This window comes from Branchiostoma belcheri, unplaced genomic scaffold (assembly GCF_001625305.1).
Source record: "Branchiostoma belcheri isolate BF01 breed outbred unplaced genomic scaffold, Haploidv18h27 scaffold36, whole genome shotgun sequence".
Lineage (NCBI taxonomy): Eukaryota > Metazoa > Chordata > Leptocardii > Amphioxiformes > Branchiostomatidae > Branchiostoma > Branchiostoma belcheri.
The window spans coordinates 185,321-212,463 of NW_017803976.1; the positions used below are offsets into that span (position 1 = coordinate 185,321).

Consider the following 27,143-nt stretch of genomic DNA (forward strand, 5'->3'; position numbering starts at 1 on the left):
TGGCCAGAGGAGTTTGTTGGCCATAGAGGGTCCAGTTAGTTTGTGCAGGCCAACTGGACCCTCTTTGGCTGGTAAACTCATCTGGCCAATTATATCCCCTTTTTAGGCCAATTTCTACTATTCATTCAGCCTGCTACTGTAATTTTCTTCAAGTTTGCTGCACTTAAATCAAGAAGAGTTTGCAGTGCCTTCAATGAGTTTGCAGTCGTAACAATTATGGTAACGTTAGTAATGCATTATGGAATACGGAACATGTTTGCGACTTGTTCCCACCACAAATGCACAAGATGTAGCAAAAATTATAAGAAATTATAATTGTTTCCCCCTGTACAGTGTAAGAAGGCATATGAACCATTAACATTCCAGTGGTATCTGTAAATGAAAGAGACAGATTTCTTCACCTGAATTTATTTCCTTTTGTTGGTTCACACTTAAAACTTCCTAGAAAATGTCATGAACAATACAAAGATCAGATTGAGTGTTCTTGGGTCCATGTTAAATAATTCTGGTTGTCTTGTTAAACTGTTGTTTCAATCTTATATACAAGGTAACAAAGTTGCATATATTGTTGCTACATGTATATGATTATTTTCTATACGTTGAAAGTAGTGATTATTTTTAGATACTATCAACAAAACTTAAATGTATCAAAGTGATAGAAATCTACAAAATGTTCTTCTGATTACAATAAGTGTAACAGAAGGTTGTCATAAGAATGGCATTGTTACATTCTGTATTATATAATAGGTAACTTGTCATTTTGTATTATAATATTTGTCATGTATATACTGTATATAGATAACAATGTTATTCTGACAAAGTATTCTCTCTATACTGACTCTTTAATTTTGTACATTGCATATCTCATAATAATTGCTATTTATTAATTCTTTATTATAAATGGCACATAACTTACAATGCGTACTGTGCATTTTAAAAGGATTAAAACCAAAAGTTCTGGTGCAGTAAAAAGGAAAGCTGCCAGGGATGAAAAATGTTATTATTTCTTTGAAAAGTCAACCAAATTTCATGACAATCCATCCAAAGCTTCGAGAAATATCATGCCCATATACATAGTGTTACGTACATCCAAACAAGCAACTGCTACCTAAAAACATGGATTCTAGAGAGCTTAACTTTTCATACCCTGACCCTTTCTTCAGCTTGTTATATAATTAAATATTAGCATACAACCCTTACACAATATGCTAGTATGCTTTGGCCTATATACATTGTTTAGCAATAGAGTGGTCAAAATTACAATTAAAACAAATATCAGATGATGTGTTGTCTTTCAAATTATAATTTTACATCAAGGATATATTTCAATTATAAAGTCATATGTCATACATACATGAATGGTATCCATTCTTGGTTTCTCAGCAATGCAGTTTTTTTGTTTGTTTTTTCTATGTATGATTTTCTTTAGACGTTAAACCAGATAAAGAGAGAGAGATGATTGACTTGTATTTACAACTGTAAATTAATGGTACATGTACCTTCTCTATCATGGTGCATATCTTTGCCACTAGCTTCCTTCAAAGACTAGGGTGCAGCCACATACTTCTTCAAACAGTAACTTTTTGAGAACTTGCACTACTTGGCAAAAGTAACAATAAATAGTCTTAGGTATTGAAGAGCTGCTTACGTATGCTGTAACCAATGCCCTTGGTATACTGGGCTTAAACCAAAGTGTCAATAATCTTAATTAGAATTTGAAAATGAAATTTAGCATTTTTGTCTATGACTGCTTTTACAACTTGTCAAGCCATTCCTAGGAAATTAAATTACTATCACTGTGATACCTATCCTGTTCAATAGAATGGAAAAAAGTCTTGTGTGTTACTGTTACTTGTCCACTTCTGAAAGGTCTTGATGACTTTTCTTAATACAATGTACTCAGTGTACCTCTTGTATGTTTAAAAACCAATTCAACAAAGCTTCAGCTGACTATTACAAATTGTCAAAGCTCTTGGTCCATTTTTATCTATGAGTGTTCTCATTTACTAAGTTAATCTACAAGCAGATCTTTCAGAGGCAAAGTGGTAACCAGGTTTTACAACTAGTGTATGCTAACATTTCTTCACATCAGTTTTGCCTTGGGGATCCTTGTATTTGGTTAAATACATGTTAGAAATATGTTTTGCGGCTAATACAAGCAATACTGGATACTGTCTGGCCGATTTCGTAGAATCGTCACTGAGTGTCTTGCTGGATGGTTCTGACTTTGCCACCAAAAGATCTGCTTGGAGACTGGTCATTTACGTGTTGTCTGCTAGTGTCTGAGTGGATTGTTCTTTTACAGGTCCTCTTGTTTGTCAATATCAGCATACTGGAATTCTTCGTGAATCTCCATATTCATGTAGGGCTGTGAGAAATAAAACAACAGATAAATTATGTAGTACAGCCTTTTAACAATCTTTGAAATACATATATAACTGAAAGTTTGTAATGCAAGACTGGATAGCAAAATGTAAGAAAACGGCGAAGAAACTTGTGTCACTCTATTTTCTTAAGAGATTAAAATCAAATTCAGCTGCTCAATGCCCATATTAAAGTAAATGTGTAAATGTACTTCAGAAAGTTTTTTTTTCTAACTGGTTGCTATGATTATCATCTGACCATTACCTGCAACTTGTTTTCATAGAGTAAATTTCATAGCCCCAATGCGTAACATTACATATACAGTATAATGGTCAATAACATATCAAAATTGACCTACCAAATGTAGAACCAGCTAGTTTAAATTCACCCATCCAAAGTTAGACAGACTAGAAAAGCGAACCTACATTACACTTATCCATTAAGTTAGCTCACATTCTATTCTATTCTATTCTATTCTATACGGTACTGGGCGAAACCCTGACTAGGGCATCCTAGTACATGTTACTACTGTACCTTCCTGGCTTGTAACATCTTGTTGAGGGCCACGCAGATCTGGGCGAATGGCGGTCGGTCGTACGGGCGGTCACGCCAACACTGGCGCATCAGCTGATACCTGGAACATGTACAGAGGTTCAACATTATTCTACTGACAAAAATTCTATACAGCTTAGATCTGTGAAGCCGCTAATCTCCACAACTTTTGGTGTATAGAGCACTTAACTTTATATCTTCATTTCTATAGCCCTTGGGCCACACAATTATGCAGGCATCACAACAGGGACTTGTTCACTAATAACATTTTAAATGTGTAAATCAACTTCTACCATCCTCGCTCTCTTGTTGATGTGGTTGGTATGCAGGTTTACTAAATTTTCCTCATATTCTGGCATAGACTATGTTATATAATTTAGACAGCAATGCACTGTGCCAGAAAACATTCTGTGCTTGACAGAGACACAATGTAATATATGTGTAACAAAGAGTAACAGAAACAGTACACGGGAGTTCAAGAATTCATACCGATTTTATGGAATTCATACTAATTTTACAGAATCCATACGAATTTTTCAAAATACTACAACGATCCATTACCAGAAACACTTTTACGAAATACATACGATCCATTACTCGGAAACAATCGGATACTAATTTGGTGATCCAGGCACAGGTCACTGGCCAAATTAGTAAGGATTGTATGTATTCCGTAAAATTTGTATGGATTCTTGGGCACCCCTCGTACAGTATGGTATGAACGTACAGGTCGTCATCACAGTTGAGAGGTTGTTCCATCCGGTAACCCTGGGGAAGTCTCTCAAACAGTTCCTTACAGGTCATGCCGCAGTATGGGGTTCCACCTAGAGTAAAACATGTACATTTTGTATTATCAAAATGCAGCGTTGTCACTGCAGTAATGATAGAACAAATCACTGCAGTCAGAATGAATGCATACATTTGGGGAGTTTTTTCAAGTTACCACAGCAGCCAAAACAGCTGGGATATCATCGACCTTAGACCTTCCTTTTGTGCCTATAACATATTGGGCAGCAATGTTCCACTTCGAATTCCTTTTGGATAACATTGTAGAATGCCTAAATATGATACACTACTACGACTCAAGATATATGTACATATTCTTCTTCTTCTTTTCATGACCTTCTGTTTAGCTAATATGCAAATATTAGTATATATATAGAGAGAGAGAGAGATACATAGATAGATATATAGATAGTAGATAGATAGATAGATAGATAGATATAGATTTTGATTCTGACTTGAATTTATGTTTATATGATTTCTGTACCTATGTTCATGTTCATGTTTTGGTGTCTTATAAGCCCATATGGGCTGGGCGAAAAAAGTCACAAGACAATTAATAAAAACTCATTTATTCATTCATATAGATATAGATATTATGTACATACAACAAAACTGGTCAGTTTGAAAAGTTGTATCCTACCTAATGTTATGATCTCCCACAGCAGAATTCCATAGGACCACCTGTTGAAAATACAAGACAGTTCAGTGTCCAGTGATATAGCATATCAACTGTCAAGCTAAGCACTAGCTAAAAGAAGTTTTCATTTCAATGACATTCAAATGATGGAATGTTTAGGACCTACTCTCCAAGCAGAGGTTGTGGGGAATGATCGTTACCTTTTTATATATGGCCGCTTTTTTTGTCCTGATCCCCACCGTCGGTGGCCGCGGAGCTTCTCTGGCTAATGGATACTGCCTGGCCAATTTGATACTGTCTTTTTTGCCACCGATAGGGATCTGCTTGGAGATTATTTAGGACCAATGTTCACCGTGTGCGTTAATGTTAACAGGTGGTTTGAGAATGAACTGAAAACTCACACGTCACTCTTGGTGGTGTAAACGCTGTAAGTAAGAGACTCCACTGCCATCCACCTCACTGGCAAGCGACCCTGGAACAAGGAATAAAATAGACGTCTTGCTGATGTATGACTGGGAACTCAGAAGAGTCATAAATGCTTGGGACAGCACATAAAGATGCAAACTGTAGCACACCCTTCCACACCCTTATCTTCAATTTGCAAAGAAAAGTTTTGGACTTGCTTTGTTTGAAGATTGTACTACATTGTGCATCATACAATGTGCATATGAACAATGACTTAGGCATGAAAAGCAAAGTTCTTTGATCACCATTTATTTTTTTAGAGCCATAGGCTCGTAAAAAATTTACCTTAGAAATTATTTTTTACTTAACATTTAAATGGTTGTGATCAAAGAAATTTGCTATTCATTCCTTTACCAACCTGATGAAATTATTTACGAATCACTTACAAAATGTACTACTAGGCAGTTCCGATCCAAACGTTTTAAAAGGGTCAGTGGGGTAGGTAATATTTACTTGGCCTCCTTAGCAGACTTTTGCGGCGGCCGCGGAGTTGATTTTCTTCACGGACTACGAAGACGTAGTTTTGGCGCTGAGGGAGCGAGTTATGCGGCTCAGCGGCAAAACTTCCTCTTCGTTGCCGGTGTAAAAATTGCAAATCAACGTTTCCACTAGCCTCCTTCGCAGGTCGACTTGTTGGGCGTCGGCGTTATTTTTTTTCTGTGAGCGACGCGAGTAATATGCCGGGGACCGCGGACGGACGATTTTGCTGCCGAGGGAGTTTTTGCCGTTGAGAGAAGGTTTCGCGCTTGGAGCTTGGAGCGTCGCTCACAGAAAAAAAATAACACCCAACAAGTCTGCGAAGAAGGCTGGCCGCCGCACAAGTTTGCAAAGGAGGCTAATATGTACCATGGTGGTCTTGACGTAGACGTTTTCTCCGCGGGAAAGGCCGAAGTCCGACACCTTGGCGACCATGTGTTCTCCCACCAGGACATTCCTCGCTGCCAGGTCACGATGGATGCACTGAAACAGCAGATATATGAGTCATAAGAAGCCAGGTTTACACAATTCTTGTCTAGAACTGTTTTTATCATGTGTCATTTGCATGTTTTCTTTTATATGGGTCATGGATGCCTGAAATAAAGAATAAAGAAGACAAGGCTTGATACTATTCTAAGTTAAGTAAGGTCAGGCTGTTTTCTGATATTGTGTAAAAATGTGTGACGGGTCTAATTTTTGGTATTTGAGAGATTTGAAACCCTAGCCTGAAATTCAGCCGCATCTAACTGCAGATACTTTCAACTGTAGGCTGGCCGGCTATGCAAACCTCGGGGCCGCCTTAGATAAAACCAGAACTGTATACAGATAGTGTAAGTGACTGTAACTGTATCTGTATAGCCGTTAGAACCACCCTTTGGCATAACACACCGGCTGGAACAACTACTCATGTAACTAGTACAGTAACTGTAAATTCATTAAAACTCGTGGGGAATTAATTTCGTGGCAGGGGGGAAATGGAGATGTTTCAAGTTCTCCGTGAACAAAACGCCTCATTAGGAAGGATGATCTCCATAAGGGCCAAAGACAAGAGGAACCGTGGAATGGACTACTATGGATCATAGGGGTGCAAGCGTTTCCAACAAAATTCACCATGTGAGCTTTTTAACGAAAATATGATTGTATAACTGTTACATACATATATACCGTGAACTACACTATAATACGGCCAGCTGCCATGAAACATTTTTGCATCGACCAGCAAGCTGAACATGAACCCTTTTCTCAGGTGTTCGGACACCCCCTGAGCTCCTGAGTGATCCTAAAGCTTGCTTCCATTGCGTCATGGCGTTCGGTTTGTCTGGACAGTAAGAACTTGACTTAGTAGCTATTGGATTGCGCCACGTCTTCATTTCACTCTTCAAAGCAAAGTCTGTGACGTCGGAGTGGTGAAAATGTCAGTGGAGAAACTTGTCACGGACCAAGGTAGGCTATCATGGGCAGTTTTCTGTGGCAGATACGCCTTTCTTTTCTTTAACAGGTTCCCATCTATTTGACGTTGGTTATGACGAACAGTGTTTGTGTTTCATTCTATCAAGGTTCCGTCCCTTTCCTGCCCGGTGTGGGCCTGACCAGGCCGCACAAGAGGCTGAGCGGGCGGCGGACGGGACTGGCACTCCTGGCGGGAGGCTGGCTGGCGTGTGCCGTCCTCATGCCGCTGGTCTACGTCACCATGTCAAACCTGCAGCTGGAGGTGACCGAGCTCAGGAACCGCATGGTAAGGATCCGACTTGAATATTTTCAGCGGGACAAGAAAAAAACAAGACGTAGAACAACAATAATTTTGTACGTCAAGTACAAGGTGTGTAAGACCAGAGGGACAAATTTAATAACAGCACTCGCACCAAGTTCTTTCATATCGTCTATATGGTTTGTGAGGCTCTCCTCAAACACGAAACCTTCTTTTGTATGTCCAGCACGAGAGGACGCCACTAGCTAGCCGAAGTTGGGTGCTCACGCACTTGTACTAAGTCCAAGTTTTTCCTATCTGGCGACGTAAAAAAATGTATTTCCTCTGACATCACAAAAATCAATTATCATTAAATACGCGGGACTATTTATTAGCCACTGTCCCCAAATAAGACGTCAAACCATCCAGTAATGTACTTAGAAAGATTACATAGATCTACTAGTATATAGACTAGACGCTTCTTACCTTTTACTATTAGCCTCTGGTCAAGAGTTTGCAAGTAAAGTTTGTCTGTACGTATACGTTAAGTGCACATCAGGGGCACAGAATTTGGACTGAACCCAGAAAATTGAAGTCAACAATTTGAACCCGTCACCTCTTAAGGCCACCAGGCCAAGTGATCCCTGCAACAGTGGGAAAATGTGAACAAATGCACGACACGTATATCAACGCGGATCACTGGGCTGGGAATGTGACTATTGTCTACCTAATTCAGTTGTTCTTACCAATTTCTTTTCATAATGTCACAGAACACTCGATCTGCACCGGTCGCCTTAGCTGGTACAGAGGACCGACGGAACGACATTGCTGCAGGCGGGGCACGCAGAGAGCGGAGACAGGCCGACCAGACGCCGACCATCGGGAGCGTGTACGTGCGTTGGGGGAGGGACGACTGTGGTGAAAACGCCAACACTATCTACTCTGGTAGGTCAAACAGAAGACTCAATTTACTTTAAAGGATGATTAATTCTTGTCCTGTCAGCAATCAAGATCACATCAGTCAAATCCTGTTACTTTTTCCGAAGATATGCTTCGATTCAGAAACCCATCTTGCCTTTTCGTAGGTGTTGTGGGAAGCGGACATTATAACCACCAAGGAGGAGTAAGTGACTACCAGTGCCTGCCCATGGAAGATGTGAAGTGGAACAACACAGTGGCTGGTAATCAGCACCACAGCTACATCTACGGGACAGAGTACCAGCTCAACAGTGCTGACTACTTCTCTACTGACAACATGGACCACATCAACAACCCCTACGACTACGACGTCCCCTGCTCGGTGTGTCTCGCGTCTCGTCGGTCTGCACACGTCATGATCCCCGCCCGCCTGTCCTGTCCTGAGGGGTGGAGTAAGGAGTACAGCGGCTATCTGATGTCGGCACATCACGGCCACCAAAACAACAAGAACTTCATCTGTGTGGACGGCGCTCCCGAACTCAGGATGGGATCTTCTGCTAACCTGGATGGAGCCTTTCTGTACCTGGTGGAGGCGCAGTGTGGCTCTCTTCCCTGTCAGGATGGGCCCTACGTCAGCGGCTACGAGCTGACCTGTGTGGTCTGTACTTTGTAAACTGTTATTTGATCAGTTGGACGCAACGTCCTCATATTCCCCTGCACTATCTGTGCACATTGTCTTCATTTATGTCCCGAGTTTGTTGTTGCCTACTGGCTGTAGGTAGAACTTAGTGCGCGATTGTGTGTTTCCGGCGGTGTAATACATGTACAGGCGATTGTACCTTTTGTGTAATATAACAGTGAATGGATCAACTGTGTATTTTTCACACATACGTACAGGGCTACAGTCAGGACAACAATACTAGTGGTCAGCAAAATACAACACATTTTCCTTTTCTCCATACAGAGGCTACCGGGAGGGAAAGACAATTATAGCAGCTAGATAAGTTACTGTCTTGAGTGATAATTGGGGAATGATTGCTTTATGATGTGTAATGTTTGCTTTTCAGACACAATACATAGAATTTTATGCATCTTCGTCTCAGTAGTTGATCTTGTCAAAAAAGTGAATCATTTTGTGGATACGAGTATTGCTTCAGTTGTATAGGTCACTCTTCTGTTATTGTACTTGTGTGTGTATGTTGAAAAGTTCAATTTATGTATGTACACAAATGTATTTTGGATTTCATATATATATGCATACATATATATCCAGTTTGTAGTGTTGTGGCAGATACATGAATATTGTATCGTTTATTCTAAAATGAGGTCACGTTGTCTTCTGATGTGTGGAAGTGCGAGTGCCCCTTTGAAAGTATGTTATCACAATTAACTTTCGCCTTTATTTCCAATACTTCATCATGAACGAGCTTTCTTCAAATAAAACTATGTAAGGGCCTGAACTTCACTAGTGCTAGTTGCATTTTTCTCCAATGCAAAGACCGGCCCAAACGTAAAACACGTACAAGGCGCGAACAGTATAGAGTTAAAATCAGTGCAACTTTACCTGTTGCTAACACTCTATTCTCCAAAATTGACAGCCATTTTCAAGTGTTCTAATTAGCTGGCATGCAAGCGTGTGGCGGGTATAATTTCTGGTATTGTAAGATTCAAAACCCTGAACTGAAATCCAGCCGCATCTAACTGCAGTTGCTTCAGCAGCTCCCCAACTGTAGACTGGCTGGTCATACAAACCTCGGAACCGCCTTAGATAAAACCAGGGCAGAACGTTATACATTTTGTACTGTATTACAGATAGCATAAGTGGCTGTATCTGTACCTGCATGTAACCTGTAGAACCGCCCTTTGGCATAACACACCGGCTGGAACGTTAACAACTACACTCAACTAAAAATAATCGTATGTAAAGTACTAAAGTAACTGGTTTACGAATTTAAACTCGTGGGGAATTGATTTCGTGGCAGGGGGGAAATGGAGATGTTTCAAGTTCTCCGTGAACAAAGGCCTCATTAGGAAGGATGATCACCACCGCCCCACCTCACATAAAGGCCAAGGACAAGGAGAACCATGAGGAATGGACTACTATGGATCATAGGGGTGCCAGCATTTCCAACAGAATGCACCATGTTAGCTTTTTAACGAAAATATGATTGCATAACTGTTACATACATATATACCGTGAACTACACTATAATACAGCCAGGTGCCATGAAACATTTTTGCATCGACCAGCGAGCTGAACATGAACTCTTTTCTCAAGTGTTTGGACACCCCCTGAGCTCCTGAGTGATCCTAAAGCTTACTTCCATTGCGTCATGGCGTTCGGTTTGTCTGGACAGTAAGAACTTGACTTAGTAGCTATTGGATTGCGCCACGTCTTCATTTTACTCTTCAAAGCAAAGTCTGTGCCGTCGCTTACGTAAAATGTCAGTGGAGAAACTTGTCACGGACCAAGGTAGGCTATCATGGACAGTTTTCTGTGGCATATACCCCTTCTTTTCTTTAACATCTATTTGACGTTCGTTATGACGAACAGTGCGTTTCATTCTATCAAGGTTCCGTCCCTTTCCTGCCCGGTGTGGGTCTGACCAGACCGTACAAGAGGCTGAGCGGGCGGCGGACGGGACTGGTACTCCTGGCGGGAGGCTGGCTGGCGTGTGCCGTCCTCATGCCGCTGGTCTACGTCACCATGTCAAACCTGCAGCTGGAGGTGACCGAGGTCAGGAACCGCATGGTAAGGATCCAACTTTTGTACAAATTTTCTACGTCAAGTATAAGGTGTGTAAGACCAGAGTGAGAAGTTTAATACCAGCACTCGCACCAAGTTCTTTCATATCATATATCAGTATATGGTTTGTGAGGAAAATGAGAACAAATGCACGACACGTATATTAACTTGGGTCAGCAGGTTGGGAAGATGGAGCTCGAGTATTGTCCTAATTCAGTCGTTCTTACCAATTTGTTTACATACTGATGTCACAGAACACCCGATCTGCACCGACCGCCTTAGCTGGTACAGAGGACCGACGGATCGACATTGCTGCAGGCGGGGCACGCAGAGAGCGGAGACAGGACGACCAGGCGCCGACCATCGGGAGCGTGTACGTGCGTTGGGGGAGGGACGACTGTGGTGAAAACGCCAAGACTATATACTCTGGTAGGTCAAACAGAAGACTCATTTTTTTTAAAGATCTTTTTATCTAATCCTGTAAGCAATTAAGATCAGCCATACATCAGTCAACTCCACTTATTCTTCCGGGGATATCGATGATGATTCAGAAACCCATCCTGCCTTTTCGCAGGTGTTGTGGGAGGTGGACATTATAACCACCGCGGATCGGGAAGTGACCACCTGTGCCTCCCCCTGGAAAATGTGGAGTGGAACAACCCAGTGGCCGGTAATCAGCACCAGAGCTACATCTACGGGGCTGAGTACCAGCTCAACAGTGCTGACTACTTCTCCACAGACAACATGGCTGGCATCACCAACCCTTTTAACTACGACGTCCCCTGCTCGGTGTGTCTCGCGTCTCGTCGGTCTGCACACGTCATGATCCCCGCACGCCTGTCCTGTCCTGAGGGGTGGAGTAAGGAGTACAGCGGCTATCTGATGTCGGCACATCACGAACACCCGAGCAACAAGAATTCCATCTGTGTGGACGGAGCTCCTCAGCTCAGGGCAGGATCATCTGCCGACCTAAATGGAGCCCTGCTGTACCTGGTGGAGGCGCAGTGTGGCTCTCTTCCCTGTGTACCCTACATCAGCGGCTTCGAGCTCACCTGTGTGGTCTGCACCTTGTAAATTGTAACTTGCTCAGCCGGGCGGCAACGTCCTGATATTCCCCTTCACTGTCTGGTTTTATGTTGGGCGTAATTGTGTGTTTCACGGTGTAATGCAGGCGATTGTGCCTTTTGTGTAATATAACGGTAAATGGATCAGCTGTATACTTTTCACACGTACGTACAGGAGTACAGACAGAACAACAAAGTTGATAATAGTCAGCAAAAAACAAAACATTTTCCTTTTCTTTACAGGGTCTGCAGAGGGAAAAACAGTTATAGCAGCTAGATAAGTTACCGTCAAAGATTGTCTTGAGTGATGATTGGGGAATGATTGCTTTATGATGTGTAATGTTTGCTTTTTAAGACGCAATACATAGAATTGTATGCATATTAGTAGCTGATCTTCTAGTCGAGAGAGGTGAACAATATCATTTTGTGGATATTGCTTTAGTTATATATAATTATATACATGTGGGTCACTCTTCTGTGATTGTAATTCTGTGTTTGTGTTAAAAAGCTTAATTATGTATGTACACATACGTATTTTGGATTTCACACATGGTTTGTGGGGTGCTGCAGATACATGAATATTGCACTATTGGTAACTTGGCTATTCTATTGAGGTCAGGTTGTCTTCTGATGTGTGAAAGTGCAAGTACCACACGTTGAAGATATGTTTTCACAATTGACTTTCCCTCTTGTTTCAAATAATCCATCACGAATGAGCTTTATTTTCTTCAAATAAAACCATGTAAGGACCAGCTTTACTAGTGCTAGTTGCATTTTCTCTAAAGGCGAAGACGCGCGCAAACGTAAAACACGTGAAAGCCTAATCTCCAAGCAGATGTTTCGGTGGCTGCAAAAGACAGTATCAAATTGGCCAGTATCCAACACGCCACCCCTGTTTCAGTGCCGGCAGATGTTGGGTGGCGTGTTGGATACTGTCTGGCCAATTTCATACTGTCTGGCCAATTTGATACTGTCTTTTGCAGCCACCGAAACATCTGCTTGGAGATTAGTGAAAGCCAGCAATACAGAGGTAAAGTCAGTGCAACGTTACCTGTTGCTAACACTCTTTCTCCGATAATGACAGCCATTTTCACATATTCAAAATAAAAGTTGTTACGCATACGCATTTAACTGCAGCTACGTTAGCCGCTCCCAAACAGTAGACTGGCCAGCTATACAAACTTCGGGACCGTCATAGATAAAATTAGCTCAGAGCAGAACTGTATATTGATAGTGTAAGTGGCTGTATCTGTACCTGTATAGCCGGTATAACCGCCCTTCGGCCTTACACACAGGCTGGAACAACTACACTCAACTATAAATACACTCATGTAACAAGTACAGTAACTGTAAATTCATTAAAACTCGTGGGGAATTGCTTTCGCTGTAGGGGGGAAAGGAGATGTTTCAAGTTCGCCGTCAACAAAAAGCTTCGTTAGGTACAAAGCAAAGCATGATCCCCCTCCGAGTCTGCAATTATATTGCATGAAGTACACACACCACACACGCAAAGGCAATTTTCTCACTAGGATAAAATTGTCCCGATCGAATGGAAGCTTCAATTCCGGATTGAATATGTAGCACATATTTGGAATTAAACAATTCAAACTTTTAGGTGTGTCCAATCGGGATCGGTATATTACAAACTTCTCTAGTCATCGACTTTCTTAACGCACCATGCGTAACAAACGGGTCAATGACCCCTTCGTATGCCAGTGTTCTAAGAAAACTTTTATCACCCCCATATCACATGATATCATAAAAATCGTAGAACCTGCAGCTGATGTTGAACCAGTACATGAGAAAGGCTGGTTAGTCTTCGAGTAATGCTTCCTTTAATGCCCATTCCTCGGTTGAAAGGGTAAACATAAATGTTATGAATGTGTAGTACATGACGTTTCCTTACCCCCTTCTCACTGAGGAACTTCATCCCCCTCGCCACGTCTATAGCCATCTGCAGCAGCTGTTCGCATGACAGCGCGCACGCCAGGTTGGTCTTCTGTGCGTAGTCCGGGTCCGTGTCTAACGTCCGGCTGGACCGCAGCACTTCCAGCAGGCTTCCATAGGGGGCGTACTCGGTGGCCACCAAGAGCTGGTCTGAGCATCACAACGTAGAAATACACATTCATCAAAAGACTTAAAAAATGAAGGGGTCTGGAATGATGCATATGCGTATTTCATTTGGAATTATATTATTCAGTCTCCACCAGACTCCTTTGCAGGCTGCATAAATAGTCTAAATCAGCCTAAAATGGATATAATTGGCAAGGGGCGTTAGCCATAGCTGGCCATAGTAGGCAGGTAAATAGTTCCTATAGCTACTATGGCCGGCTACCTCCCCTAGCCAATTATATCCCTTGTAGGCTGATTTCCACTATTTATTTTAGTCTGCAGGGGGATACTAAAGAATATACTTCCAAACGAAATGCGCATCAAATCTTAAATATTTAGAATAACATGGAGACATGAACGTTAGTATTGACATTTCTCGGCCTCGTGCTGCAGATTTGTATTGCAATTGAAAAAGATGTCTCCATACCTCCCACATGGCACGCTCCTATCAGGTTGATCACATTTGGATGCGGTCCTATCTTGCACATGATATCAAGCTCCCCTATAAAATCCTTTCGATCGTTGTCAGTTGCGCCCTCTGTGGACAAAAATAATAACAACAACAACAATTTCATCTGTCCTTGGTGCTGAATAGGCCTTCCGTCCTGTATATAATGTTATACACATGAGAAAAGCATTTTTCAACAACTTCATTCGATTGTTGTCAGTTACACTTTCTGTGGACAAACAAAATAATGACTTTATCTGTCCTTGGTGCTGAATAGGCATTCCGTCCTGTATAGAATGCATATGTTATACACTTGAGAAAATCATTTTTAACAACTTCCTTTCGATTATTATTAGTTACACTTTCTGTGGACAAACAGAATAACGATTTTATCTGTCCTTGGTGCTGAATAGGCCTTCCGTCCTGTATATAATGTTATACACCTGGGGAAAGCATTTTTAACAACTTCCTTTTAATCGTTGTCAGTTACGCCCCCTGTGGACAAATAGAATAACGATTTTATCTGTCCTTGGTGCCGAATAGGCCTTCCGTCCTGTATAGAATGTTGTACACTTGAATAAAGCATTTTTCAACAACTTCCATTCGGTTGTTGTCAGTTACACTCTCTGTGGACAAACAAAATAATAACTTTATCTGTCCTTGGTGCTGAATAGGCATTCCGTCCTGTATAGAATGCATATGTTATACACTTGATAAAAGCATGTTTAACAAATTCCTGTCGATTATTATTAGTTTCACTTTCTGTGGACAAACAGAATAACGATTTTATCTGTCCTTGGTGCTGAACAGGCCTTCCGTCCTTTATAGAATGTTATACACTTGGGGAAAGCATTTTACGACAAGTTTGCAAGTTATGCCAATTGAAAGAAACAAACAAATAAACAAACAACATTTTCTGACCTTTCAGGACTTTGATGGCAGCCTTGACCCGCCGGTCACCCTTCTTGATGGTCGCCTTCATGACTTGTCCGAAGTTTCCTTCCCCTAAAATCTGCCCCTCCAACATCAGGTCCTCACATGGTATGACCCAGTAGTCTTGTTTCACCTCGGTGGCAGAGTCCACGTTTGTGAAATAACTCCCCTTCGGCAGCTACATGTAGGAGGGTTGGAAAGAAGGGAAAAGATCTGATAAGGACAACCTTTTTTAAAAAGCTCTTTTATATATAGTCAAAAGAAAAGGTTTGAACAGAACACCCTCCTTAGAGTCAGACAAGTGCAAGAATAAGTGAGAGGGGGACTGAATGAGTAGTAGTAGAAGTAGTAGTAGTAGTAGTAGTAGTAGTAGTAGTAGTAGTAGTAAGCCTTTATTTAAACTCGAAAGCTTGTTCGGTACAACATATGACCGCTTTTCAACAAGGTCGAGGGTGAGGGCGGGGTCACGGATTACAAATCAAACCAAAGAGATATAATATAAAATAAAATAAATAGTAAATCATCAGTCCATTATTGATGATTCAATGCAATTTAGTTTGTGAGTAGGTTAATAAATGTGAGAGTTGATTAGATTTTTTAAATTTCTGAACATATCGATGTTGGCTTCGATCACGATGTTGGCTTGACGTCAAAGGCTTTCTTATATTATATTCTTAATTTCAAAACTGACCATTCTCATTTCCACATTCTGGGAGACCCTCCTCCTCTTCCTGCGTCTTCGGTACGAGACCATGAGGACCAGGACTGCCACGGTGGTGAGAAGGAAGGCCACGGCCAACACGAAAAAGATGACCGTGGACGTGTGTGCAGCCACCCCGACGTGCGACTCACTTGAAGGGTTGGGTGTAGATGGTTGACGTATCCCCCAGGTCGTAGCTAAAAAGCACATAAAATTATGCCAACCTAACGAAATTTTAGGGTTGTATGCAGACTTAAGCTTTTCCCTGCTGCCTAACCCAATAACCAGCACAAATTTGGGGCCAAACAGCTACATTAGCAAGCTGAATGTTAAATGCAAATTTGGCTCAGTACTTGAGTCATGTATACGTAAAGTCACTTGTCCAAAGTAGTGGGTCACTTATTCTGATGAAGGCATTAGAAAGGAAATTCTATTTTTTTAGTAAACAATAAGGCAAACACAAAGCAACTCAAGTTTTTATTTAAAAAAACTTTTCAGGCTTTTCAGGAGAAGCTGGTAACTGAAGACTGATAGTTCATATATCACACCAAATTTCAACTGATAATGCTGAGGTCACATTTTCAAACCGGGGCCCGGCCGGGCAGTCTAATTGAACGAAAATTATGATGTAAAAAACAACAAAGGCTTACAAAGCACAAAAAAGGTTTTTAGAAAATTAAGCATGGGAACTATTTGCGTACATTCTTGATATAGATTGTTGATTTTTTTTCTTAATCGAAACAGCCCGTCCGGGCCCCGATTTGGAAATGTGACCTTGGCATAGGAGAACAAACCTACCCGGTAGTGGTGGCGTGCTGAACGTCACGAAAGCCTCGTTCCCCTTCCCCTTCTGGTTCCGTGCTGACACCTTCAGCAGGTAGGACATGTTAGGGACCAGGTTCTCCAGTACAAACCTGGTCTGGGTCTTATCATACACAACCCGCTCTCGTTCGCTGGCGTCCTTAGGAGCTGGGAACGAGAACGTTAGGGTTACTAGCGTCACCTAGTCATTAAGACCTGAGGAGCAACTGTATATCATTGTATGCGCGTACATAAAGTCAAATCTGCTTAAATTGCCACGTCTTTAAGCCATAACTTTTCAAGGTTTTGACAAGCATCAAGAAACCTTCTAAAGAAAAAAAACTGCCCAGGAAGACCGTTTTACTTTGGTTGCCAGAGTGGCCTTCAGGTTTGACTGTATGTTCGTATTGTCAACGTGTTCATCACTTAACGTCGGTGAATGTTTGAATGTTAGATACCCGGGTAATAAGATATGCCAAAAATCAGTCACTCAAGCAACTGGATATGATTTTGGACACGGTCAGATGTTTCAGGTAGCATCCACTCCACTATCGTCATTGACACTTAAGATTTGTCAGAAAAGCAGGTTTATAAGTACGAACTGTTAGTTGATATGCAAATACATGATTGATATCCAAAAAAACAAAAGATAGACCAGTCAAAACAAGGATTATGCAAATTATTCAGGTAGGCCAAGTAGCTTCTTTTGTTTCAAAACATCACTTTTCATCACTTTGGTAGCCCAATCTTAGTGTTAACGTTTGACCATAGCTGGTTTAAAACACCTACCCAGAGGTCTGTATCTGAGGATGAGGAAGTCGATGTAGTACCCGTCCTGTACGGACCACATGACGGCAGCCGTGGTGGGGGTCAGCGGGGTCACCTCGACGTCATCAGGGGCCGGGGGACGACCTGACAATCACAGGCGGTTATTAGGACACCATGCGGGGAAATGGTCTTTCAACACAATTAACGGGAAACTTCAGTGTAACATGACTGTTAGGAACAGTATATAGTAGAGCGGATTCATTAAAGAGGTAGTAGAAAACAAAAACAAACGTATCATACGACGTTTAGCAACATTGGCATTCTTGGTTACAGGTGTAGTGGGATCATCTTACTTAGCTGGAAGGTCCGTGCCGACAGCTTGGGGGACCAGGGTCCGAAGTTGATTGTTTTTGCCGCCACTCGGACGACATAAACCGTGTCAGGTCGGAGTCCTTCTATCCTCGTACTCTGAACGCTGCTGCTGAGAACACGGTGTTCCCACATCGCTTCAGATCTGCACGAGAGACAGAGAACTTTTGATAAAAAGTCAGCTAAAACTGTTTTACGAAATCATGACATCGAGCGAAAAGGCCTTTTTGGGCCTTTTTAACTAAAGTAGCATTTTGAATACCAATTCTCCATTGGTTACATCGTCACAGGCAACATTGTTAGGCAGCAGAGAGAAGGTCAACCTGTTGTTTTCTTCTCAATAGCGACTGTTGGAGGCGGACTAACAGCAATAAGACTGGAGTCTAGACAAATGCTATATATCTATAACGTATAAACAAGTTGAACTGATTTTTTTAACGGAATGGTTCAATGCAAGGCCTATACGACCACTTCTCGGCATTGAACTAGAAATATGAGAGAAACATGGCTATGCCAAGAGATGGCGGTGAACGTTTGATTTGAAAGCCTGTAGATTGTAGGTTGGTGGGAAACACTTGTCAGGGAGGGAATACCAAAGCTCGGCCGTACGGGGAAAGAAATTGCCACTGTAAAGTGATTTCGAAAAAGGAATTTGGACGGTGAAGTTGTGTGAGCTAGTGGAGAACCTAGTAGATCGCTTAATAGTTCTGAGTGGTGGAACTAGTTGGGTGAGTTCTGCAGGGCAATGACCATGAAAATATCTGTAAAAGAGGGATAGGGATTTTGGCCGACCGGGAAGAACAAAGATCTTCGGCGTAACACGCCAGATTAATATAGGTAATCTAAAGATAGATGCCCTGACCTGGTGGGATCGTCGGTGTAGATGACCTTGTACTCGGTGATTTTGGTGGATCCGCGGTACTCGGCCCGTGCAGGGGGCAGCCAGGACACCTCCACTGCGATGGGAGAGATCGGGCGGACCTGGACGTCTGACGGCGGGGACGTGGGCCCTGTGCGATACAACAGGACAGGATGTCAACAACGAAAGCTACTGATGGAAATAACTTTTAGTTAAGGCCACAGCAAGTAATTTTTATGGATGACATCAGTGCGCGCATTAATTTTCGCCTGATTTTGAAACAAAATTGTTGCCTTCTGACAGTGGTCAACATGCCGAAAATGGGCAAAGATGTCTGTTGCCATGCCGGAAGGTGGATGGCAGATAACTATGAAGAGAGGAGACAAGACAAAAAGGCTCTGATTTAATGTTTTTTTTTTACTTTGATGCAGTGACATGTGATGCTGGCTGTGTATATGTGATGTTCCCACTGAATCAAAACCATTTTTACCATGATTGGGTCAAAATTTTGAAATGTAGGAACCTTGTTTTTTTCGCCCACTCGCATCAGATTTGGAGTCTGCGGAGGATGTCATACATAAAATTTACTAGCTGTGGCCTAAGGACTAGATGCGAGAACAACGAAAGCTACTGATGGAAATAACCTTTGGTTAAGGTTTGCACACACACACTTAGATGGCATAGTTATTACAAGGCATAATATCAAACCTTCGCTCCTATCGACAGATTTTAAACTGCCACGCAATCAGTACTAGTGCAGTAGTTTACATGTGTAGTTGAACTTTCCACCTAAAATGCATTCTGTATACAGGTCAATTCATGACGCTCGGGTTTGGAAAGGTCGTGAGCATCTCCATGGTGCTGAAGGGTTATCCATAGTTGCAGTTTTTCTCTGACTTACAAGATGGCGCTTTTTCTAGCTTGCAGCCGTGCATACAAGTATACAGCAGGTTGTGCCACTATGTTATACTAGATGTATGACGTAAAGCAGTATCAAACTTACTCTCCCTGAGAGTTACGTTGGACACATATGTGCTGTACTCTCCCGGGCCGCCCTGTGTAGCCGCTCGTACCTAAACATGACACAGACATCAACATGAACAAAGAGTTAATGGTTAATGACCCGCCCCGAGGTGTATATGGTGTGATAAAGCCTTGTCAGTTGCTATAACCACCGAATAAAGCCACCGAGTGAGCGCAGTTTTCTTGTAACGTTATGTCATAGTTATTTCATTACAGAAGTGAGTGGGGATTGGTGAGACTGTAGACTGACAGGAATGTCAAATTGGAGGTCAAAATGGCCTCCTCACTGGATGAGAGGAAGTGACGGTGGAATATGTACAGAATCAGCGATAAAACCAGAATAAGGACTTAATTTTATGGATGACATCCTCTGAAGACCCCTAAACTAGTGCGCGCGGGCGAATAAAAAAATTCCGGCCAAAAATAAAAATGCTACTAAACCACAGGAATACAAAGCTGGTATTGAGAATTTAGCGGCAGTATATAGCGACGTATATGACAAGCCGGCTTTTTGCGAAATTTATGAACCGGCGCTGTACGTACGTACTGAGTTCTTGAGTCGTGGAGCTTCGGTAGCCTGGGTGCCATAGGCTCCGTATTGTAGCAAACTACCATGGACTACCCAGGCCTAGAGCCAGGCCAGAGCCTCGGAGGACCTGATCTTTTTTTAGAACAGGCGAAAATCAATGCGCGCACGGACGTCATCCACAAAATTGAGTCGGTGTGGCCTAATATGAATCACGAGAAATGTTGCATCTTTACACTACAAGTTTTAGCCCAGGAAAGCGCCGGACTTTCTGTACCAGCCCCGGTGGTGTTACGGATTAGCTCAGGTCCTCCGGGGACGTCCCCAGAGTCGGCCGGGCAGGGCTGAGGTCAGCCGCGGGTGAACTATATAACCGTCCCCGTCTATCCTGTCAATGCAATTTAACCTGGAGAGAATTCAAATAAAACTAGAAAGGCCGACATTTGCTTTGGAGCAAATACAGCAATGGCTTCACCACATTTTACGACATGGCAGGGAAAGAATGAGAAACACAAGGGAAAACAATGCTTTACATTGATATAACTATAGTATGAAGTAACATACAACTAAGACTACAACAGTTGGATAGCTATTCCCTACATTATTGGTTAGGATTTTTAATTGCATAATGCAAACTGTTGATTTTCAAGAAAAAAAGAAGTGTTCATGCCCTGCATTCCAATGCTGGAGCAGGAAAGCTTGAAATACCTACCAAAACACTTGAATACAGACATACTGTCAGTATGGAATGGATCTGAGCAGGTATTAATTAAGTTAAGCCTGTTAAATTCCAACAGCCAATCAGCAAGGAGAATAGAGGAAAGCTGCATGCCTATTGGTTGATGCCCTGCATTCCATTGTGATGACTCATGCCAAATGTGGTAACACTGCACACTAACTCAGTAATACATTTGCTATAACACAGCCAAAAAACTCAAATAAAACCATTCTAAAAGCCTGTATCACAAAAATTTAAAAAACGCCTAGGGGTATTTGCCCACTGTACCTCCATACCAAATTTCAGGACCTTAGGCCCTAAAATGAAGAAGCTGAATCCATTTAAAAAATGGCAGGAGAAGGAGAAGGAGAAGGAGAAGGAGAAGGAGGAGAAGAAACATCAGAAAAAGCAATATGGGTTCACCACCACTTCGTGGTGTGGTGAACCCATAATTATGTAGCCTAGTTACTATGGAACAATCTTCCATTTTTGAGGTGCTAGTTATTTGCTTGTTATTTCTCAGGTCGGTGATGTTGTTTGGCTATGTTCGTTTTCTTGTGGGGGCCCACCGGACCCTCTGGTCAAGAAAATCTACGCTTTCAATGACCCGGCTTCTCTATTTCCTCTCCATACGACCCATTAGACGATTCCAGACATAACCATACTCAAAGTCTTCTCCTTTCTCTTCGCTCGAAAACCACAAAACTTAAGGATCAGATACTGTTCAAGTCTATGAGAGTTCATTCAGACCACTTTCTTCTAGACCTGGCCAGTCACCCAGATCAGTCCCAGGGTACAGTATACCAACTTTGTTCTCGAAACAAAGTTTGTGATCTTATATCTGGTATAAGTACTGTTGCATTACAAGACGATATACACAAAATACTATACAAGACTGTACAAATGTATATGCTAACGTTGCAAGGAATCATACTAGCATTATACGTATTCCAGATGTTCCGTGACAGGGGACACATCGAACTGGTGCACGGGGCCAGTACCAAAGTCTGCCTGCGAAACTATATGGGACGTGTGAAATCTTGTTACCTGTCTTGAAAAATACACCCTACTGGCATACGGATGGATACAAGCATCTTACATTTTCTTGCTTTCTGTCATTTGTACTTGCTACCTGTATTTGACGTACCCGGAAGACGTATGACGTCACTTCCTTCAGCCCGGTGATGACGTGTCTGCTTTTGTTGCCGTCCACCACAACCTCGTCTTCGTCCAGCAAGATCCGCTGTAAATCACAGTAGCTGATGGTGTAGTTCTGGATGATTCCATTCGTCAGGGAGGGGGGTAGCCACCTGACTTCCACCGCAGTTGGAGGGAGCAGAATGGCCTCCACTTGTCTGGGCGGAGAGGGTTCTGGAAGGTCCAAAATGAGTATACACATTTAGAAACAAATGCTATACTGTATTTCACATGATGATTGCAGTGTTTTCTAATTACGTTTACCTTCGCAGAAGAAATTTACATAACTGTTTTTGCTTTGTTTCTTCCTCTTCTTCTTCTCCAAAGAAATTACGTCAATGACTAGAATTCTGTCACCATGGTAACTAGCTCTGTAGCAGACACCCAGTGGTGCTGGGTTACATTATGTAGCAGGACAGAGCTGGAGGGGCTGCTCACCAATGAATGTGTTCGAGTGACAATAAACAGAGCAGTATTTTGTTAGGCCAGACCAATTGTGAAGGTAAACATTATGAATTTGCCTTGCAAATGTTACCTTTTTAGTTTCTAATTTTTTATTTTTTTCTGATTAGCCAAGATTTCTGATTTCTGCGACCACTACCGGGAACGCCTGCAAGGGAGGCTACCACCTGTAACTGGTGGACAGTAAAAACAAGTAAAATCTGAGATTTTATACCTCCGGGCTTTTCATTGTATATTTTTATATGTTGTTTACAACAACAATTGTTGCGCGCCGCAGGACTAGGGTTTTAAACAAAGAATTTATCGAGACCGGACACCCCTCTGTGCGAGGGGTCACCTTCGTGGACGAGACCGACAATACCTAATACACTCCAAAGGCCAACGGTCGCGACCATTTTCACGCTCTAAGGGGTGTTTTGGGGCCACCAAAGGGCACCATTCTCACGCCCGAAAACACATATACAATAAAAACAAAAGAACGTGCATTATCTACAGCCCAGTAGCGAAACATACACCGAGTCCCCAAAAAATCCGTCCAACCAAACCCGAGAAACAGCTGCGAACATGAAAATCTAAATCTCTCACAAAACCCTTCCGCGGAAGGATGTCTCCTCCCCCGGAGGTAACGATCCTGTACTTACTCCCCTGCTTGGTCTCCCCGAGAACACTCGTGCTGAGGTTGCCGGGCCCGGCGGCGCTGTAGGCCCGCACAGCCACCTGGTACACTGTGAACGGCGTCAGTCTGGGAGGACAACAGGAGAAACCGCCGGCGTAAGATATGACCATGAGAGACTAAACACTATTAGTCTACTACTCAAGCACATTTCCTCACGTGCATTTCCTTCAGTGATTTTATACGGCACTTCAATCTAGATAGAAAGCCCAACTTCAGGTCGTCATCAGTTTTACTAAATTTCTATTAAAAAAACAGCTATACCCTGGAGTGACAATGTGTAATTTATTTGAAGTTGAGCTTATGATACAAATCTTCAAACAAAATGTTCAGAATCGAGCTTGTTAAAAATATATATTTACATCACTGCTGAAACGTAAAAGCACCAAATATTGCATTTGCCCAAAACAAAAAGAAAAGAAAACGTGCGAATCAATGTGGACTGTATGATAAGTGTAACATATTACCATGTTACCATGTACTCATAGACAGTTGTAAAAATTACAGACTCTAGACAGATCTCTACTACTCACGTGATCCAAGTCTACGCTAGAAAAAGGAACAGTAAGCCGTATTTACCCTGACCTCTCAAACTTGTACACGCTCCCGGACGTGTTGACTACCTTTTCCAAACCATTGGCATTGTCTGAGGAGGTGCGCTGCCGGAAATGGACCTCATAACTGATGATGGCGATTTCTTGCTCCGCGACGGGCGCGTCCCAGGCGAAAATAAGCGAGTTTGCGGTACGTTTGATGACGCGGACATTACGTGGTCTTCCTGGTAAGACTGGGGAAGAAGAAAAAGACGGAAACTGTCTGACTAAGACTGGTATGAGTACATACAAACATAACCTTGACTGTGTGTACTAAGAAGCAAAGCGAGTAAGGAAGACTAGCGGTGGGCCCTTTGTAATTCCAGTAAAGTCTCCAAGTCTCAAAGATACGAGTTCACGCATTTTTTTTTGAGCTACCGAATGGCTGACTGAAAACGCCTCCGCCCCTGAGGCGTCGGCAAAAAATGCCTCCTTCCCTGAGGAGTCGCCAAAAAACAACATTGCCGTACCATCGCAGCCGGTGCTGAACGTAGCGGTGGGTCCCGGCGGCCCGTTGCCACCCTCCCCCGGCCGACTGAGCATCAGGCGCGCCTCGTAGCTGGTGCAGGACTGGAGGTCCGAGATGGTGATGCTGGGAACGTGCACGCCCGGTATGGCGTTCCACCCCGTCGTGCCCACCTCCTGATGACGTAGGGAAGTGACGTCATTATTCAAATTAACCTAAGGCCATGTTGATTTGATTACATGGATGACATCATATAGGAACCCCAAACTGACGCAAGCGTGCGAATAAAATGAAAGTTTGGCAAAAAACAAGTTTCCTTCATTATGAAATCTACGTGGTCGTAAAGGTTGAACAAATGACTTAACACACAGAGTATGGTATGGCGAATAATATTAGGCTCTTCATTTTCATTTCTTCACATTTTCTTCTTTTCCTGATTTCGGCGTTCTATGACATTAGTATAGTTTTCCAATATTTTTTTTGCAACATACGACATGTATTCGCTGATCATTTTGTACGATTTACAGTTTGGCCGAAAACTTTTTTTTAAACAGACGACAATTCATGCACGCGCGGATGTCATTCATATACATTGTAATGAAATCATGATCAACATGGTCTAACATTATAACATCGATGAATGTTAGACATCCAGCCAAGTAAGGAGATACACAAGGAAATTATAACTCAAGCTACTGGATAGATTTTGAAAACTGTTGCCGCTTCAAGTAGCATATACAACTTTTTTCGTCAGTGGTACCGGTTACTCTCAATTACCAATGTCACAAGCTTCAATAGTCCTATGATGGAATGCAGCTGATTTATAGAATTTCCCCATAAATTATGCAAACTATATTTGCATAATTGTCACATAATTATATTAAGCACCATGTAAGCTACTTTCATTTTAAAAGTCACGAAGATCCGTCAACCGGTTCTTGAGTTATCCTCTTTTCAATATTTTCAAACAGATATCCCTGCAGTTTCAGAGCAAGCCTCTAGGGGCCCCAAACTCACGTCACTTCTTTCCCAGTGACGGAAGGACGGACGGACACACACATACACGAACGCCTCTGAAAACATTACCTTCTTGGCGAAGGTAATAATGCGTTCAACAGCGAGTAGGTAGGAGCAACTGTGTTGTATGGTTATTGATCGTCAATTTGCTGTATGTATAAAAGGCTTATATGTACGTATTTTCAATCACTAAATATGAAACAAATGAGTGTTACCTTATAGATGAGCGTCTGTGATTGGATCGGTCCGTCCCCCATGATGGGATGAGCGTTAAGCCGGACGGTGAGGGACGTCCGGCCGCGTCTGTCCAGGACAGGGGGACTCTTCGGGCTGGGTGGGGCTGTACGCACGGTTTGTTTGTTTGTTTGTTTATTTGCACAACAGCAATAAAAATTATACATAATACACTAATAATAAATAAAACAGGTGCAGGAGGAGGGAAAAAAGCTTATTTAGCTCATGCTAAGCCCTCCTCCTCTGTACTAACCAAAACTTAACATAATTGAATTGAAATAATACATACATACATAAGGACTTGTTATCGAAATATTTCAAACATGGGCAAAATGAGACAATAACAATAATGAAACAGTAGTATACATAAATTGAGATGAAATGAAATTGATATGAAATAATACATACATACATAAGGAATTGTTAGCAAAATAATTTAAACATAGGCAAAATGAACAATAACAATAATGAAACAATAGTATACATAAAAAATAATAATAACTGAAGATATGACTCTAATACAAGGGGCTGGGGTGGTCGGGGATGAATCCAAAAACCGACGTCATACACAAACAAATAATCAAATGTTCTAAATGAATTGTAACAGTGCGGGGTTTATAGGCGCTACCAACTGACCCGGCCAATGGGTCTAGACCTTTTAGCCGAGTGCTTAGAGCGTCGGAGTGTGGACTGGTGCCCGGGTTTGATCGTGGGTTCGAACCCCGGCCAGGGACTAGGGTTTTTAATCTGTTTCTACTCGCTCCTCCTCACAGAATTGGAGGAGGGAAGGAATAGTGGCCTAGCGACCATCAACGAGCCATAGAATTTGAAAGGTCTAGCCTTCCCAGCTATGCGTTGGCCATGGCATTTACGGAAACGCCTGCACCATTTCAACCTGCGCGTCATTAGAACAGGAGCGCCTCATTGCGAGCAAATGGCATCATTGCAGCTGGGATAAATGCAAAGTGATCGTGATATGATGACACGGTTTTTCAAATCCCTTTACGCTACACAGCAGTATTAGGCACTATTCACGTGTGTACACTCACTTTTCACGGTGAGGTTGGCGGCTTTCATCCCGTTGCCCACGTTGGTGGACACCATGCAAAAGTAGAGGCCCTCATGCGACTTCTTAACGCTCTGCACTCTAAAATACACCGTGGTCACCGTCAAGTCCTTGTGGACTTGGATCACCGGTTGTGGTTGATGGGCTGTATGGTATAAAGGCAAACGTATTAGGAAACTTTCGGAACGCTAAAAAAGAGAAAAAAAAGTCAAGAAATGGCAATGGAAAGAGTCACTCATTTCTTCAGGATCAATCAATCAAGATAATAAGAGATGTTGACTGACCGGCAGGTATGGCCGTCCCGTCCGGCAGTTGAAGCGACATGTCCTGAACCTCAGGCCGTTTGCTAAGAGCGCCCCTAGCGGAACATCTGAAGACGGCATCCGTGTTCTGGTTGACCTCCACACTCGCGAACTTGGTGATGGTTGGAATGTCCCCGTCGTAAGCGGCTTGAATTTCCCCGGCCAGTATTCCTCAATAAC

At 42.4% G+C, this 27,143-nt stretch overlaps 2 protein-coding genes across 3 annotated transcripts; one reads left to right on the forward strand and one right to left on the reverse strand.

Annotated features, from left to right (window-relative positions):
- Positions 1-42: 42 nt before the first annotated feature.
- On the reverse strand, positions 43-27,143 carry LOC109476127 (angiopoietin-1 receptor-like). 2 transcript variants are annotated; one of them, XM_019777024.1, is made up of 22 exons: positions 26,946-27,143; positions 26,645-26,806; positions 25,577-25,701; positions 24,349-24,520; positions 23,871-24,072; positions 23,254-23,354; positions 22,101-22,324; positions 19,690-19,759; positions 18,690-18,837; positions 17,812-17,972; positions 17,480-17,602; positions 16,688-16,858; positions 15,881-16,086; positions 15,178-15,367; positions 14,236-14,346; positions 13,603-13,793; positions 5,651-5,764; positions 4,741-4,811; positions 4,343-4,383; positions 3,644-3,740; positions 2,899-2,998; positions 43-2,368 (listed from the first exon to the last, which is right to left on the reverse strand). In XM_019777024.1, the coding sequence occupies exons 1-22, from the start codon at positions 26,983-26,985 to the stop codon at positions 2,300-2,302; spliced, it is 2,889 nt and encodes a 962-aa protein (XP_019632583.1). In that variant the 5' UTR covers positions 26,986-27,143; the 3' UTR covers positions 43-2,299. The 2 variants fall into 2 exon arrangements, with proteins under 2 accessions (XP_019632583.1, XP_019632582.1); XM_019777023.1 differs by having other exon boundaries at positions 23,865-24,072.
- Positions 7,679-8,634, forward strand: LOC109476128. The gene is made up of 2 exons (XM_019777025.1): positions 7,679-7,913; positions 8,054-8,634. The coding sequence occupies exons 1-2, from the start codon at positions 7,730-7,732 to the stop codon at positions 8,557-8,559; spliced, it is 690 nt and encodes a 229-aa protein (XP_019632584.1). The 5' UTR covers positions 7,679-7,729; the 3' UTR covers positions 8,560-8,634.

What these genes read in the sequence shown, in the direction of transcription:
- LOC109476127 (XM_019777023.1), bottom strand. Translation starts at nt 26,985, where the DNA reads ATGTCGCTTCAACTGCCGGACGGGACGGCCATACCTGCCG. An exon ending in CAACGTAACTCTCAGGGAGA is followed by an intron (nt 18,838 to 19,689) that starts GTAAGTTTGATA and finishes TGTATCGCACAG; the next exon opens with GGCCCACGTCCCCGCCGTCA. An exon ending in TACACCGACGATCCCACCAG is followed by an intron (nt 17,973 to 18,689) that starts GTCAGGGCATCT and finishes TCTCTCGTGCAG; the next exon opens with ATCTGAAGCGATGTGGGAAC.
- LOC109476128 (XM_019777025.1), top strand. Translation starts at nt 7,730, where the DNA reads ATGTCACAGAACACTCGATCTGCACCGGTCGCCTTAGCTGGTACAGAG. An exon ending in CGCCAACACTATCTACTCTG is followed by an intron (nt 7,914 to 8,053) that starts GTAGGTCAAACA and finishes GCCTTTTCGTAG; the next exon opens with GTGTTGTGGGAAGCGGACAT.